The following is a 16,899-nucleotide window of genomic DNA, read 5'->3' as shown; positions in this document are numbered from 1 at the left end:
TTCTGTCATGAAATCCTTGCTGCCACACCACACATTTCATACAAAAAAAATCATCACCGTCGCATTAGAATTATTATATGTATGTATAATATGTAATAGGCCAGGACAAACGTCCTGCCCCCTCAAATGAAAGTTTGTGAAGCTTCAGGAGGTAGGGAAAACATAAATGAACGTTAAGTTCCATTTTCACATCCGGGAGTGGCACAGTCCACACTGCTCAGTACCCCCATAGTATTATAAGTAGGACCGCCCCCCCGGATTACACACCGCAACACCAACAGATCAGTTCCACAGGAAACACTGCCAGGGCCTGATGGGTTCTGCTCTGAATTCTATTAAATTTTCCAACCAATTACCAATTAGTAGACCCTTTAGTCAGTATGTTTAATGATGCATTTTCAAAGAATGAGCTGCCCCAGACTCTAAGAGAAGCAAATATATCCCTCATTCTTTAAAAAGGCAAATGTCCAGAGTCATGTGGGTCCTTTAGGCCCATATCCCTCCTAAATGTGGACAGGAAAATCCTTACAAAAATTCTCGCCATGCACCTTGAAGGTCTGCTACCAAAGATCATAAAGGAGGATCAAACTGGGTTCATTAAGGGGCGAAACTCTTGTGGTAGCGTCAGGCGTCTTCTGAAAATTATCCAAGTTTTTAAGAGCAGAAAAAGTTGATGGTTTAGTGCTTTCTCTGGATGCAGAGGAAGCTTTTGACTGAGTTGAATGGTCTTATTTATTTTACTCTTTGGATAAATTTGATGTAGGAGATAATTTATCAGATGGGTTAAGGTCTTATACAGTAATCCTCAAGCAGCTATACTAACCAATGGTGTGGGTCTGACAGTTTAATTTATATTTCAAAACCAGAAACTTCAGTTCCCATGTTACTTAATGTTGTTGACTCATTTAGCAAATTTTCTGGCTATAAAATTAATTTGACAAAGTCAGAAGCCATGCCACTTGAGAGTCTAAAGTCAGTTCCTAACATACAGCCCTCCTTTCCCTTTAAGTGGTCCCCTGAGGGCTTTGCATACCTAGTTATATTCATAACCCTGATATTTAGCCAAATGTATAAGACAAATTTTGTCCCATTGTCGAAGACTTGGAGTGCTGGAGCTCATTGCCAATTTCTTGGCTAGGACACAGAGCTATGATTAAAATGAACATGTTGCCTAGAGTACTCTCTCCCATCCAAATGATTCCTATTCTACTTTCAAATGGAGTCTTGAAAAAGTTAAATGGTTGGCTTGTTGCTTTTACATGGAGTAAACGCAAACCCAATTTGAAGATGACTACTTTGCACTTGTCAAGTTCTGAAGGAGGTTTAGACTTGCCTAATTTCAGAAAGTACCAAATATGTGCTCATATGTGATATGTTTATGATTAGTTCTGTAACAATAACACCTAGGGATGCACCAATACCAATGCCAGTATTGGGAATCGGGTCCAATACTCAGCGTGTGTACTTGTATTCGTACTTGTAAAAATACTCCGATACAACTGCACCAATACCACTTACGGCAGCATGACAGTCGCAGTTAAGTGCAGCAAGTACACGGCGGAGACATAATGTCAGCTGTGTGGAGAGTTTTGAAAATAAATGATGGTGACAAAAGTAATGTTAAGGACACAGACGGATACGGACGGAGCACTCTGTCCATCCTCTACATTCCATCCATTTTCCAGGTGCTTATGGATAAGTACCCAGACAAAGAATACCACCGGGAACCATGGGGGTAGCGGATCTTTTCAAAGAGAGACTGTGTGAGTTAGTGAAAAACTACTGACATATTTACGACAAATACCCTCATCAATATCAACATTAGTATCCACATTAGTGTTACCTCTGTTGTCGCCATGTTTATTACTACAGACTTTCTTCTTCTCAGAAAACTTTACTTTTCTTCATGGTATTCGGCCAGTATGGTAAATTAAGAGCAGCACCCCCTGGTGGATTGATTGAGAAATGCTCATTCCAACGCATTAAATGTCAGTAGCAGCACTTTGTTACAGTCAAACTAATGACAACGACAACAAAGCACATTTTCTAAAGTAACTAAGAACTGTAATTGTATTATGAGGTACTTATATTGGTACTCGGTATCGGAAAGTACTCAAATGTAAGTACCTGTACTTGTATTCAGTCTGGAAAAAAGTGGTATCAGTGCATCCCTAATTTTTACTTTGGACCAAAAAAAGCCTTTAAACTTAAAAGAATTAATGATTTCAAATTTTTTCCAAATTGGATTTCATGTAAGATGATACTACAACCACTATTTCGAGTACATAATTATCTCAAGAGACATGGCAAATTAAGTCCAAGACATTAAAATACTGTTTAGAGAAGAAACCCAACAGAATGTCGACATCGACACTTTTATCATGAGAACATTTTTGATCATATCACTATTGCCTTCATTACAATATAAATTACAGAGCCTAAAATTCAATGATAATATTTTTTCATCATACTACAGAACACTTCAATAAATAATAATCTGATTACTACTACCTTCACTCTGGGCCTTTAAAGTGGAACTCCATCTGATTAGTGCTGCCGCGATTAGTCAACTTAGTCATCGCAATCAACCATGAAAATTAGTTGATGGCAATTTTTTTAGTTGACGTGTCGGTTTACTGTTGACCACCTACTTAATCTTGGTCTCCCATCTCAAATGCAGTAGGAATGTGATCAACCTGCAAACGCTGCCAGAGACAAGCCCCAGGTGCCGTGGCTTCATATCACGGGTGCTACAGTCCGGCACCTGGGAAATCAATGCTAGTGCATCAATATGTACCTGCTGTCTCTCTTGATGTAGGTAGTAGGCTAGTCCAGACTCTGACTAATATGGCATAGCCTAATGGAAATGAAGATGCTAATGCTTAGATTGTTAATAGGCTACATGATTTTGAACAGTTTACTTAATGAGCTTCCAACAAAAGTAGGCTGTGAAGATTAAGGTGAAAGCCCAGACAGGTTATTAGGAATGGGCTCTCTATGTCTCCATCTACTTGTGGCTACTTGTGTATTTTTCTCTCTTCTCTTGTTGTCAGTTGTAGGCAAAGTAGTCTGACTGAATTCATCCTTCCAATGAAGGACTGCATGCCACAACTTGCAGCAGTACTCACTGACAGTGTCCTGAAAATGATTGTGAGATATGAGACCATATTTGCAGTATTAAGCAAATACTCACTGGAAGTCCCTTTGCACTGGAAATTTTAAGGGCCCTTGTATTAATATTTTGTTTTATATTGATATAGCTAACCATTTACTTGAATAAGTGTTCAAATGTTTTTAATGTGGAAAACATCCCACTTTGTAATTTTTTTGTTTGGTAATGATTATTTATATTGTTTACATTTGTCATGGTAGAGGTGACATTTTATGTTTTGCCCCCCTTTTTTTATTAGTAGTTTAGATTAGTTGACCAATCTAAAGTTTAGTCAAAAGATTAGTCATTAGAAAATTAGTTGTTAGTGGCAGCGCTACATCTGGTCTATATGGACCTTGATGTGTCTGCCATGATGATACAACGCCTTTCTGTTGCATATTATTTTGTTGTGTTTCCCTGAATTCATTACTTTGTTTGTTTCACTTATTTAGTTTTTCTATTATGTAATTACTTGTTCTTCTTGCTTTCTTTCAAACAAATGAATCTATCGTTAAAAAACAAATAACAAACAAACAAACAAACAAACAAACATGACAAGCACTGGGACAAATACAATTCATGAAGCAGTTCCATCCAGCAGATGTGCACTTTAAACCAGCAGCAGCATTTTAAATCGATCCACATCCTAATAGCATCATAGCACTACTGTTTACGCCAAACTAGCACCAGTAAAGCTAATTAGACTTTTATTAAACAATTTTATCATTTTCCTTGTTAATCTGATCAAAACGTTAATCCGGCTGAAAAATCAACCCGTTCTGCGGTTGTTAACCAGCAGCAGTCCGACTACTCACCACATAACACGTTTATGTAGTCTTAGCTGTCAGCTTCTTGACCTTAGCTTGCCATGCTAGCGGGCTAAGTCAACTCCACTGCACTTAAATGCTCCTCTAGGTAATTACAGAAAGACTTTTCACCTTCTCATGTCACCTCCGTTTAAACACTGTTTTATAGCCGGATGACTGGGGACACATGGAAAACTGATGTTTGTCCGACACTGTGCGGTTCAATTAGCCTCAATGCTAACACTAGCCGACAAGCTAACAGCACGGTTGGTCGATACGCAGTCTCTCCTGTCGGAACACCGACCTGTCAATATAAAGACTTACCGCCGGATTCACGCGCTGGATACAACGCTGACTCGGTGGGGGCAGCGAGTTTCAGACACCAGAGAGCTTCATGGATGTCGGTCCCGGTATCCGGAATCAGTAACGGCGGAAAAAAAACATCCAAGCGGATGACGTCATAGAGGGGCTGCTAACGCAGACTATTCGGCTTTTACGGTGGAGTTGTGAGAATGTGAAGCTCTAGCGCTATCTGCAGGTTAAAGATAGGACTGTGAGTCCAAAAGTATATGGATACACTTTTATTTACGATGGTATGTTCATTTTTGGATGTTTTGGCGTTCAGATAATGGATCTAGATTTTTCTTTGTTAATCGTCCAACCATAAATATCGGTTGAATTCCAGGCTTTCTGTCAGATAATAAAAGAAAAGAATCAAACTTTCACGTTTATAAAGCTTTACTATTAATTAGCTGCTCTAAACCTGTTTCAACACCAAATAAATGAGCTTTTAATGAGTGAAAAAAATATTCTTCCTCTTGCAAAAACGAAGTACAACACTAGAAATGTTGATGAGTCACCGGTTTCAACCAAAAAAAAAATTAGTTTACATCATCAATGTAATTTAAAACAAAACAAAACAAAACAATGTTTACAATTATGAATTGCAGATTTGCTTAACCCAGGATTATGGATTTAAAGTCTTGAATAAGTATTCATTCATATATGAAAATGTAAAAATATATATCTTACGTCTATATACACATTGTACACACGTTATTATCTTGTGTATTGAAAACTACACATTCTTTATGTTTTTCACCAAAGATTAAAAAATTACATGGTGAACTTCATCAATACTGAAAGGCAAACGTAAGATAAGTGTTTGAAAATTAGACATCGAAACCTAGTGACAGATGTATATTCGCAGCACAGACTTACCGTTGTTAGTCCAGCCTCCACAAACATGCAATTGGCGGATACACAAAAATATTCATCCAATCAGAGAAGCTGTTCTTGGTTGTTCTAAGCAACCACCGTACACACTTTAGTAACCAGGAAGTGGAGCGTCTTTAACAGCGCGGTTACCCTGATTTTGTAGCAAAAAAAACCCCAAAACACTTCTTAAAATTATTACGCAACATTTAGCCCATCTGTTCAACCTCAGGAAGGTTATCGGTAATCTCTCTGCCATATCGGCGGGTATTTTCTATCGGCATGAATATTGGGTGAGTCTGTCTTTTTGAAATTAGCAATAAGCTAACTAAGCTTTTTCACAGCACGGTGATTATATCATTTTATTAAACTGGAAACATATATGCGAGTACCATGACACATGGTTCCAAAGATGACAAAGAACAAAGTCAGGCTGTTAGGCTCCAAGTAAGATTGGGCGGTAAATCAAATTAATTTAATTAACCAAGTTTTGGCTGGAAGACAATTATATATATTGCAATTCTTTTTCGTTTTTCTTTTTCTTTCTTTTTTTTTTTTTTTTAATTTTACATCTTGTTTCTTCGACGTCCATGCAATTTGTTTTTAACCTTTCATGAAATATTGAATTAACATTTATAATAATGATTATTGGCTGATTAACACATCACCATGGCCTGATTACCAGGCTGTAATACAGTGTATAGATTTTAAAAAGAAGTCTACTTTTGAATTATGTTTTTACTTAAGATATTAAAGTTTTTTGTGACAGCCCTGTGCAACATGTTGTCAGTACAACTCACAATTTCCAGTGTCAGGAAAGAGGTTTACTTCTAAATGGATATGGTAACTTTCCCTGCAAACCTGCTCTCAAGCAGGTTATGTTCCAAAAAATGGACTGAAGCTTTGAACGTTCCTCCTGCTGACCAGTACTGACCAATTAATTCACCTTGAAGATTGTGTAGATCCTTGGTGTGTGGATGAAAAAAGGAGGGAAAACCATCTGTATGGGTAGTGACATGTAACCTAATATGTAAACTTAAAACAGAATGATTAAAGCACTACAGTGTTTGATTTATTGATTATATAATATTTTATAGTAATTTATATTTTGATATTTGTTCTAAATCCTCAGACTAGTGAACTGAAGAAAAAAATCTGGAAGTCACACATTAACACAGTGGCAGTTGATCCTTGTTTCCTCTGACTTTGATTGCAGGAGCTGTTGTTGCTTTTAGCCTTTATTACAGTTTTTCTGTTCTAGACCTTTCCATGTTGTGATGGTGGCCTGGTGCCATCTTGGCCTCTTTCATGTGAACAGGCTAACATCAGAGCCCTGGATTGACAGATAACCAATAACAGCCTCACGTTATATTTTGTTGAGCCAGGCACAGCCTTAGCTTCATAAAGGAAGTTCCTTCTCGTATTTCATTTTACGAGATCAAGAAACACCAGCCTGTAGGATGCATCATTTCCCTCAAGAAATTTGATCCTATTTATGCTTAGAGATGTGTAAATCTGAACAAAATGTATTTTTAACATGATCTGTTGTTTTTCAGTGTTCAGAAGGACCACATAATCTATGATCATCCAATTTGCCTGGAAATTTTTATAAAGATTTTTTTTTTTTTAAAGACTACTTTAAGTTTGTGTTTTTGAGTCAGGGGAAAAAACTCAGTTCAAAACCATCAGTAATATGTGCATTTTCTTTGAGCAAAATCCAAGTTACTTTTGCCCACGAGAATAATTCTGCACTAAATTGTCTGGTCCTAACAGACTATAGCATTTTTGACATACCTGTTGTACATTAATTATACTTTGATTCATGTTAAAAGTAAGTTTGAATTTTGTACAAATGGTCCCTGCAGGTAAATGGTACCTTTGACATACTTCTAAATGCCAAGGCACCAAGACAATTTTACACAGACTGAAACAGCTCAAATATTACAGCCCACCAGCCCTTTTATGTAAATGATGTAAATTACTTTTATGTTAATGATCAGTCCCCCCCCCCAATAAACACCATATTAATGACTAAACCTAATTTCATTCACTTTCTCCTGTTGTATGCACAGAGACGGCCTATTGTTTGAACTGGACAATGGAAAACCCAGACTGATTCTACTGAGTCATGGTAATTCACTCATCTGACATTTCCTTGAATCAGATTCACTTATTTATAGAAAAAGAACATCCTTTGCTTTTATTTCTTTGTTTGAGCTTAATGATTCAGATTGAACCATGTAGTAAGGATAAGGGTTTGGTGTTGGTGCTGCCTAAAATAGACTGAAATAATTAATTGATAGCTCTTGTCTTTTTTGTATTTCTGAGAATGATGTCTGACCCTGCTGCATCTCATTTTTACCTACAGGCATCAACAAGAATCCAGCAAAAGTAGGAAATATTCTCACAAACTGCACATTTCACCCGTCTGTCACTTGTGTGAAAACTGATCAGAAATCAATAAAGAAGGCTGATAAGTACGGTGGCCCAGAGGGGCAATAGCCCAAAAAATTATCCACTACAAGAAAAAAAAGGAGATTGTGATTTATTAACAAAAAAAAAAAAAAAAAAAAAATCTGAAAAAATACATGTACCCCTTAAATAAAAATACACTTGCATGAAAAAAACTCTCTTAAAAAAAAACCTTTTAATAAAAAATTAATTTGTACAAAGAAATAAAATAAACGTGTATGTTTTTTGTTTTTTTTTAAATACTGTCCTAAAAAAATAGACCTCTACCAAAAAAGTATCTCAAAATAAAATTGAGCAACATCAAAAATTATACGTTTAACAAAAAACGTGTTTGAAAAAAATGAAACTCCATATGCCTAAAAAAGAAAACCCCTTTACTTTTTAGATAAGGTTCATCAAAAAAAAGAAAGAAAAAAAAACATCAACCACCTTTTCAATTAAGGGGGGCACAGTTTACCCAAAAGGTCTCTTGCTTTAAAATTAAGGCCACCACAAAAAATAAAAGCATAGGCGAAAAATTTTTAAGGCCTTCATCTAATGTGGCTAATGCTAAGGAAGTAACTCATTGGAAGTGGAGGTCAGTGTGCTAAAAACAAAGTTATTTTAAAAATATTTACATTAATATAGTTTGCAAAGCAGTTAAATGATTAAATGAGGTTCTCGTTTCTGCTTAAAGTTAAGGTCCACCACAGTGCACACAAAATGATCCTTCTTCGGACAACTGTTCACCACAGAAAACACAAAACATCTTTATCTCCATAAAATAGACAGTTGTCCTTCTTGAGCTAGTGTTAGTTAGCCGTTTGAGTTGAGATGGGGTCTACTGCAATTATTGCCACAATAGTGGAGCTCCACAGGAAGCTCCACTTCTCCTCCTCTCAAAATAAAATAATTTTAAAACTTCTTGTAGTGAATATTCATCAGAATAATACTAAATACCAGGCAGCTGAACAGTTCAACACCATAATCACACAATTGCTTACTCGCACTGGTAGTTCACAAAGTTGCAATCAACTTTTCCCGTTAGCATTAGCTTAACAACGAACCTGCCCACAGTGCATACAAGGGCTATTTACCAATGAAAACTAACCCCAACCATACCCAAACCCTAACCTTAACCATTTAACACCCAGACCTAACCTTAAGCAGACATGGGAACCTTATTTAATTGTTTAACTACTTTGCAAAGTATGTTAATGTAAATATTTTTGAAAATAACTTTATTTTTAGTGCACCGACCTCCACTTCCGATTGATTACTTCCTTAGCATTAGTCACATTAGCTGAAGGCCTTAAAAATTTTCAGCCTATGCTTTTATTTTTGTGGTGGCCTACTTCTAAAGCAAGAGACCTTTTGGGTAAACAGCGCAAACAGCCTTAATTGAAAAGGTGGTTGATTTTTTGTTTGTTTGTTTTTTTTTTTGTTTCTTTTTTGGATGAACCTTATTTAAAAAGTGAAGGGGTTTTCTTTTTTAGGCATTTGAAGTTTTATATTTTCAAACACTCTTGTTTTTTGATAAATGTATAATTTTTGATGTTCAATTTTATTTTGAGACACTTTTTTTTGTTGAAGTTTATTTTTTTGAGGAGATTATTTCATTGTAAAAAAATCCAACATGTTTGTTTTATTTCTTTGTACAAATTGATTTTTTATTAAAAGTTTTTTTTAGGAGAGTTTTTTTTCAATGCAAGTGTATTTTTATTTAAGGGGTACATTTATTTTTTCAGATACTTCTTTTTAAATAAATCACAATCTCTCTTTTTTTTTTGTTTTGCTTAAAGTGGATAATTTTTTTGGGCTATTGCCCCTCTGGGCCACTGTAGATAAGTGACAATAAAGCTTAATAAATGAGCAACGTCCATCCCTAGCTTTGATTATTTGATGAAAGTCTTTGTTGCGTCTCTACCAGCAGCTGTCAGTCAAACCCAGAGCCAATCACATCCTGAGCTCAAAGCAGATCTCAGTGGATGATGTCCAGGTCCAGCAGGTGGGAGGGGCAGGGGAGGCAAGGAGTAGAGGAGGAGGGGGAGGAGGAGGAGCCTCCAGCAGAGGGAGGTGCAACACTCTGATATCATCCAAAATACAGGAGCCACACACAGCAGGGGGTGGAGCCAAAACTGCAGCCAAGGTTAGTTTGTCAGTTGTCTTCTTTTTACCTTTGATTGTTCATCTTTTGATGATCTTTTGGTCTGAGAGCCAAGACTTCTTTAGATTTTTTTGTTTAGCTTTTATATTGGACAAATAAATCTTTTAGTTTCAGTTGATTACAGTTTAGTGTTTGATAAGATTTTTGAAATACCCAAATCAATAACTCTGAGTCTTTGAACATGAAACTCAAAGTATTTGATCAATAAGTCACTGAAGCTGGAACTGTATGGAGAGAAATTTGTTTCTTTATTTATCAATCAAAAAGAATGTGTTTGCAATTAAAAAGAATAGATTTGCAACCAAAAAAGAGATTTGAGAGCAAAAGACAGTAAGTGGCAATCAGAAAAAAAGGTCATTTTGTTTATAAATCAGTCCTCTTTGCTTGTGAGTTAAAAACTTTTGCTTGCAAATTTAACTGCACATAATGGGCTATGCTGACAGATGAGAGAAGAGTTTCTATTGGTGGGTTTGACCTGGCTCCAGCGCTGGCTCCAGCTTCCATGTTAAACCCACTTCTCCGTTGTGTTTATGTTACTGGGAGGTCAGTTCATAGTCTATCGCTCTTTGAAATTGAAATGTTTCTCATAAGTAATGGATTACACTAAATATCGTCAGCTACAGCCTGAGCAGAGGATGGAATGAGTGACTGAGTTACAGGGAGGAGTTGAGAGACAGAGGGTGTATATAGAGGCACTGGCATCACCTGTGGTTCACTGTCGGTGCCTGTGACACCACTGCCACAGAGACAGCGGACGGTGCTGTGGCTTTGTGCAGTGGGTGCCATGGCGCGGTACCACGGCCCGGTACCACAACTCGGTGCCATGTGTGGCTCGGTGCCAGGTGCCATTGTGCAGAAAGAGAAATAAAGACTGAGTGCCATAGGAGCCCATAGGATACCCACAAACACAACTGAGAGAGGTAATCAGGTTATCAATCCTGCAGTTCTGTGTCAAAACAACAGAATACATAACATCATGGCAGTCACGAGAGGTAGGAATAATGGCAGGATGTACCATCTCCCCACTAGCCTTCACAATGGCAATGGAAGTGATCATTTGAGCGTCCAAGTGGGTGGTTGGAGGAGAATGTCTGTAGTGTGGACAGCGTCTACCTCCCATTCGCACCTACATGGATGACAGGACGACTGTAACATCTACCATTGCATGCACAAAACAGCTGCTTGAGAAACTTCAGGACAACATCACATGGGCAAGGATGACGCTGAAACCTAGCGAATCCAGGAGCATATCCATCAGCAAAAGGAAACTTGTGGACCAGAGGTTCTACATCAAGGATACACCCATCCCTCTGGTGTCAGAGCTACCCATTAAGAGCTTAGGGCACTGGTACAATGAGAGCCTCAAAGACTCAGACCAGAGTGATCAGCTGAGGGGAGAAACCATCAAAGGTCTTACCAGCATAGACAAGACCCTGCTTCCTGGCAAGTTGAAACTGTGGTGCCTGCAGTTTGGATTGCTACCCCGCCTGATGTGGCCTTTAACAATCTATGAGATCCCCATGACCAAAGTCGAGAAGCTGGAGAGAACATTCAGCTCTTACATCAAGAAGTGGCTTGGTGTTCCCCGTTGCCTCAGCAATATCGGCTTGTATGGGCATGGGGCCCTGAAACTTCCCGTCTCTAGCCTCACGGAGGAATATAAATGTGCCAAAGTGTGCCAAAGTCAGGTTGAACATGACCCTGAACGAGTCTCAGGATGACACGATCCAAGCAGCTGCCCCCATATTGGCAACTGGCAGGAAATGGATCCCATCAGAGGCCATACAGCAAGCAAAATCAGCGCTCAGACATGGAGACATTGTAGGGCAGGTGCAGCATGGAAGAAGTGGGTTTGGATTTGGAACAAGCCAACCCATATGGGACAAGGCCACAGCTACCCAGAGGAGAAAGCTGGTTGTGGCTGAGGTTCGAAAGAAGGAAGAGGCACCAAGATGTGCAAAGGCAGTCTCACAGTCCAAACAGGGCCAGTGGACTAGCTGGGAAAGCTTGGAGCATCGTAAGCTCACATGGAGGGATCTGTGGGAGATGGAAGGAAGCTGGATCACTTTCATTATCAGAGCCATCTACAATGTGCTTCCCTCACCCAGGAACCTACACCAGTGGCTAGGAGAGGATCCATCATATGCTCTCTGCAAAACCCCTGCAACATTCAGGCACATTCTCACCGGATGCAAAACCAGTTTGTCCCAAGGCCAGTACACCTGGAGACACAACCAAGTCCTACGACAACTGGCGATCATCCTGGAAGGAAGAAGAACTACTAACAACGCCCTTCCTCCCCCAGTGCCTGGACAGGTGAACACCATCCCATTTATAAGAGCAGGGCAACTCTCAGCAACAACAGCTGCTAGAGTGGAAACGACCTTCCTGGCCAGATCCCGGGATTGGAAAATGCAGGTTGATCTGGACCAGAAGCTCGTCTTTCCACCTGAGATAATTACAACTAATCTCAGACCGGACCTGGTCTTATGGTCAACATCGCAGAAGTCGCTGTTCATTGTAGAACTGACTGTACCATGGGAGGCTGCAGTCAGTGAAGCATACGAACGGAAATGCCTGAAATACTCTGACATAATAGCAGAGGCAGAATAACGTGGCTAGCGTGCCCATGTGCTTCCCGTGGAGGATGGATGCAGAGGCTTTGTCGCTAGATCCACAACCAAGCTTCTGAAGGGGATGGGAGCGCGAGGACAGGCCTTTCAGCAAGCCAACGAAACATCACCGAAGCAGGGTGCCCACCTGAAGACCCCAGTGAAACTTTTACCCCTACCCCACTCATCACCAAGTGCAGGGATCAAGGATTGTAATACCAAGTCCTATTAGCTCAACTACGTAACGATTATCATTTTCCAGCACGACGTTTTCTGGTTTTCCCTACGTTGCGTCCCGACTGGATCCAAGCTCACCATGGACCAGGTCCCAGCTCACCACCAACCAGGTCCCAGCTCACCACGGGCTAGGTCCGTGGTGCTGATTTAAAAAGTGTTTATGATCTATCATCTAAATGTAATATATTATTACTGTTAAAAAAAAACTCAAAGGACTTGAATTCAAAGTTTAGGACTTGGGACTTGACAGTCTTGACTCAGGACTTGACTTGAAACTCAGGTCCAAACCTTAGCACCGCACTGTGACACCTGGCACCCATAAGACAAAGCCACAGCACTGTGTGCTGTCTCCGAGCTCAGAGGTGAGCAGGGACCTGGTCTGTGGTGAGCTCGGCTCCGGTCGGGACGCGACGTAGGGAAAACCAGAAAACGTCGTGCTGGAAAATGACACCAAGCTGTGGTACCGGGCCGTGGTACTGCAGCGTAATGGCACCTGGCACTGTAGCCGATGCTATTTAGTGTAATCCATTACTTATGGGACACATTTCAATTTCAAAGAGCGATAGACTATCAACTGACCTCCCAGTAACATAACACAACGGACAAGTGGGTTTAGCATGGAAGCTGGAGCTGGCGCTGGAGCCAGGTCAAACCCACCAATAGAAACTCTTCTCTTGTCCATCAGCTTAGGCCCCGCCCATTAAGCGCAGTTAAATTCGCAAGCAAAACTTTTGAAGTTGCAAACAAACAGGAGTGATTTTCAAGCAAAACTGTCGAGCAAAAGTTTTTAACTCACAAGCAAAGAGGCCTGATTTATAAGCAAAATGGTCTTTTTTTTGATTGCTACTTACTGTCTTGTGCTCTCAAATCTCTTTTTTGGTTGTAAATCTATTCTTTTTAATTGATGAATAAAGAAACAAGTGTCTCTCCAGAACTGTACATCAGAATGACGATGTTTGTGTTTTGAGTCTGTATTTCCAGTTTCACTCATCAGTCACTATCAGCACCAGCATCCACTAATAATAACTATATAACACTACCCTGCTTTTGATTAATCTGTTTAGTATTTTCTGTATTTTTTTGTTTAGTCTATAAAAAAGCAAGAATGTAAAACAGCAAGTTACTGTTGTATTAAAACAGGAATTAGTTTTTACCCCTTGGGCAACTCTGGCCAGAGGGGTATTGTAATCGTTTTGTCTGTCTGTCTGTCTGTCTGTCTGTCTGTCTGTCTGTCTGTCCATTCTGGCCAAGGGGTATTAAAAGTGCACAGCACGTTATGTTTTTTGTGACTGTTGTAGGTAAACATCACCAAGTGAATCTTTAACATTTTTTTTCCACTGCCAGTTATATTTTTAGTTTTAGTTTTTGGTGAATAACTATAATAACTCATGTGTGAACCCTAAAGGTGAAGCAAAACAGACTCAACACCCCTGTCAGCCTGAGAACAAACAGGAAACTGGGACAATCTCACAACAGTCAGGCCAATCAAAAGGGGGGACCACAGGACAAGCCAGCCAATCACGGTGCAGGGCTACAGGACAGCATGGTGTGTCTGACCCAGGAACAGCTGCAGCAGATCCTCAACAGCGTCCACACGTCCAACGATAGCGGACAAACACGTCAGGTCCAAGACTCCCCAGGTGACTGCCACATGTCCATAGTCCATATGTCCACTGGTCCACTAATTTGATTAAAAAATTAATTGTTTGGTAAAAACACAATCTATTAAAAAAAAGCCTTGGACTTAACTTCATATTTGTAATAAATGTGACACACTATTATAAAACATCTTAAATGTGTCAACTTTAAAAGCTGCAGAGGAAGCTTGGCTAAGTTTCTATAAATCTGTGTAATAAATTAAATAAAAGCTTTACTGTATTTGAAGTATGTTTGCAACTGGATTAGACATGTACAGAACAGCCTCTCTGTTTACATCTTTAACACATGAAGCGTCTCATTGAACTCAGATGTGGATGTAGAACTAATGTTTCATTCAAATGATAATATAACTGTTGTGATCTTCAATATAATTTATATATAATATTTTCTTTGGACATCAGTGGCTGTGATTATTGCTTTATATTTTTTATATTGTGTTACATATATATTAATTTTTTCATCTTTAAGTTTTATTTTGTTGTTTGTGTCAGGTAAAACAGAATGTTTCTGTGTTTTATTTAGTTAAATTTTTTTTCTAATTCTAATGAAGGGGTTCAGTTAGGACCAAAACTGGCATGAAAACAGTTATAATATGTTTGACTAAAATAACCAGCCCTATGGTCGCACGTAATAACATAATGTACTGCACACTTTTAATACTCAGCGGCCAGAATGGACAGATAGACAGACAACCAAAAAATTACAATACCCCTCTGGCCGGAGGTGGCGGAGGGGTAATACATTAAAGATTTTTTTTTTTTTTTTGTGCACAGTAAAAGTCTGTGTGTGTTTTTTCTTGTATTTTTTAGAAAACAAAACCGACTCTAAACTGGACTCTTCAGTCAATGAGACAAAGACAGGAGGTGCAGAGACTGGACGTTCACAGGATAAAGACAAGAGGTGAGTTGTTTCCTTTGAATACTGAAGTTAATAAGGTACAAATTTATTGACTTGTTCTAATGGCGGTTTGGTAAAACTGTTTTCACATTGTATTCTTTTTCCAGTCATTATAATATTATAACAGTTTGGAATCTGCTTGATTGTGATGAGATCACAATATTTTCAGTTCAGCCATAGGACGTGAAAAAATAAATAACAGTTAAATTTGCAGTATTTGATAGTTTTTTTGTACATCACTGGTCCAATTAACAGTAATTACCTTTCAGAAAATTGTAAGAAGGCCTCAGATTCCCAGCATGAAATGGCATTAGCTGATTTCTATTGATGTTTAGTCTTAAGATTTGGACTGAGAGGAGAGATCTGCAGAGGGAATGTGTGATTCTGACTTTGGCTAATGCTGCTTTAATTAAAGGATATTTTGAATCCAGTGTTTTAAGGTTTTCATTAGTTTTTACCCCTCGGCCAACTGTGGCCAGAGGGGTATTGTAATCATTTTGTTGTCCGTCTATCTGTCTGTCCATTCTGGCCAAGGGGTATTAAAAGTGCGCAGCACGTTATATTTTAAGGTAAAGTAGTAGGATGGCTTTGGTGATAAAACTCTTATAAGGATTACTGGCATATGATTTTATATTGGATAATGTTAATTATTGTGTAATTGTGTTTTTTACATTAAAAGTGTTGTGTTGTTTTTACTTGGTACACATTTTAATTTTGAGTAAAAACTGTAAAAAATTAGTAGTGGATAGAAATGCTCAAACATTCAAATTTTTTTATGCCAGTTTTCTTAAATCTTGGTTAAAATTTGCACTAGTTTCTTAGCCTTCGGCCAACTCTAGCCAGAGGGGTATTGTCATCGTTTTGTCATCTGTCTGTCCATCCATGTGTCTGTCTGTCTGTCCGTTCAACGACGTAATCGCATTATCTGAAGAATGCACTGAGATATCTGCACCAAATTATACTGTGGATGCATCTCGTCATGGAGCAGATGCCTATTGAAAATAGGTCACCTTCACCTACTTTTTCAAGGTCAAATGGCAACACATCTTTTGATGTAATAGCTATATTTGGCTGAGGGATATTAAAAGTGTGCAGCATGTTATGTTAATATTTTGAATTGGATCCCAGTGAGAGCCTAGGGTCAACTTCTGTGTCCAGATCAGATGATTTTTAATGTAACACATCTGGATATGTATATTTAACTAAGGTTCTCCTCCCTCACCTTCCTCTTGAAGGTCATTCATAATTCAAGTGGGAATATAACGTCCGTCTTTGTCTTTGCAGTGTTGTGTGTGTGTGTGTATATATTGCAGCTGGATAGCTTAGTGGTTTGCATCACTGACTTTGGGGTAGAAGGTTGCCGGTTCGAATCCCAGCAGGAGCGAAGCATGGATCCAGGTGGGCCCTTGGGCAAGGCCCTTTACACTATACACCTATCCCACCGAATGAACGTTACAATAGAGTCATACTGGCTCAGATGTCACCAGGGACAACAAGGTCTGCGTCAGGTGTCGGGGAACCAGGACATCCTGATGTCAAATTGGCTACTGGAACAAGACATTCATGGAGCAGGGCAGAGAACATGGTACTGATGGAGTGTTACTACAGGCGTAACCCCAGTGGAAGAGGGTAGATGCAAAGGATGTGGGAGAAATGGGTGCTTCAAAACCCCACATCCTCACTGACTAAGAAACGGCTCTTAGC

General features: G+C 39.0%; 1 protein-coding gene across 4 annotated transcripts in view; it reads left to right on the top strand.

Annotated features, from left to right (window-relative positions):
• Window positions 1–5,268: 5,268 nt before the first annotated feature.
• Window positions 5,269–16,899, top strand: part of ccdc66 (coiled-coil domain containing 66) — a 54,718-nt gene continuing 43,087 nt past the window's right edge. For 2 of the 4 annotated variants that reach the window (XM_030134470.1, XM_030134471.1), the window contains exons 1-6: window positions 5,269–5,465; window positions 7,245–7,303; window positions 7,541–7,563; window positions 9,554–9,772; window positions 14,045–14,279; window positions 15,108–15,198. In XM_030134470.1, coding sequence (XP_029990330.1) covers window positions 5,455–5,465; window positions 7,245–7,303; window positions 7,541–7,563; window positions 9,554–9,772; window positions 14,045–14,279; window positions 15,108–15,198 — 638 coding nt within the window. In that variant the 5' untranslated portion in view covers window positions 5,269–5,454. The remainder of the gene's footprint in view (window positions 5,466–7,244; window positions 7,304–7,540; window positions 7,564–9,553; window positions 9,773–14,044; window positions 14,280–15,107; window positions 15,199–16,899) is intronic. The other 2 variants (XM_030134469.1, XM_030134468.1) reach the window with 2 other exon arrangements.

Source organism: Sphaeramia orbicularis, chromosome 5 (assembly GCF_902148855.1).
Source record: "Sphaeramia orbicularis chromosome 5, fSphaOr1.1, whole genome shotgun sequence".
Classification (NCBI taxonomy): Eukaryota; Metazoa; Chordata; class Actinopteri; order Kurtiformes; family Apogonidae; genus Sphaeramia; species Sphaeramia orbicularis.
The sequence above is the reverse complement of the archived record's forward strand: the minus strand, read 5'-3'. Positions and strand labels throughout refer to the sequence as shown.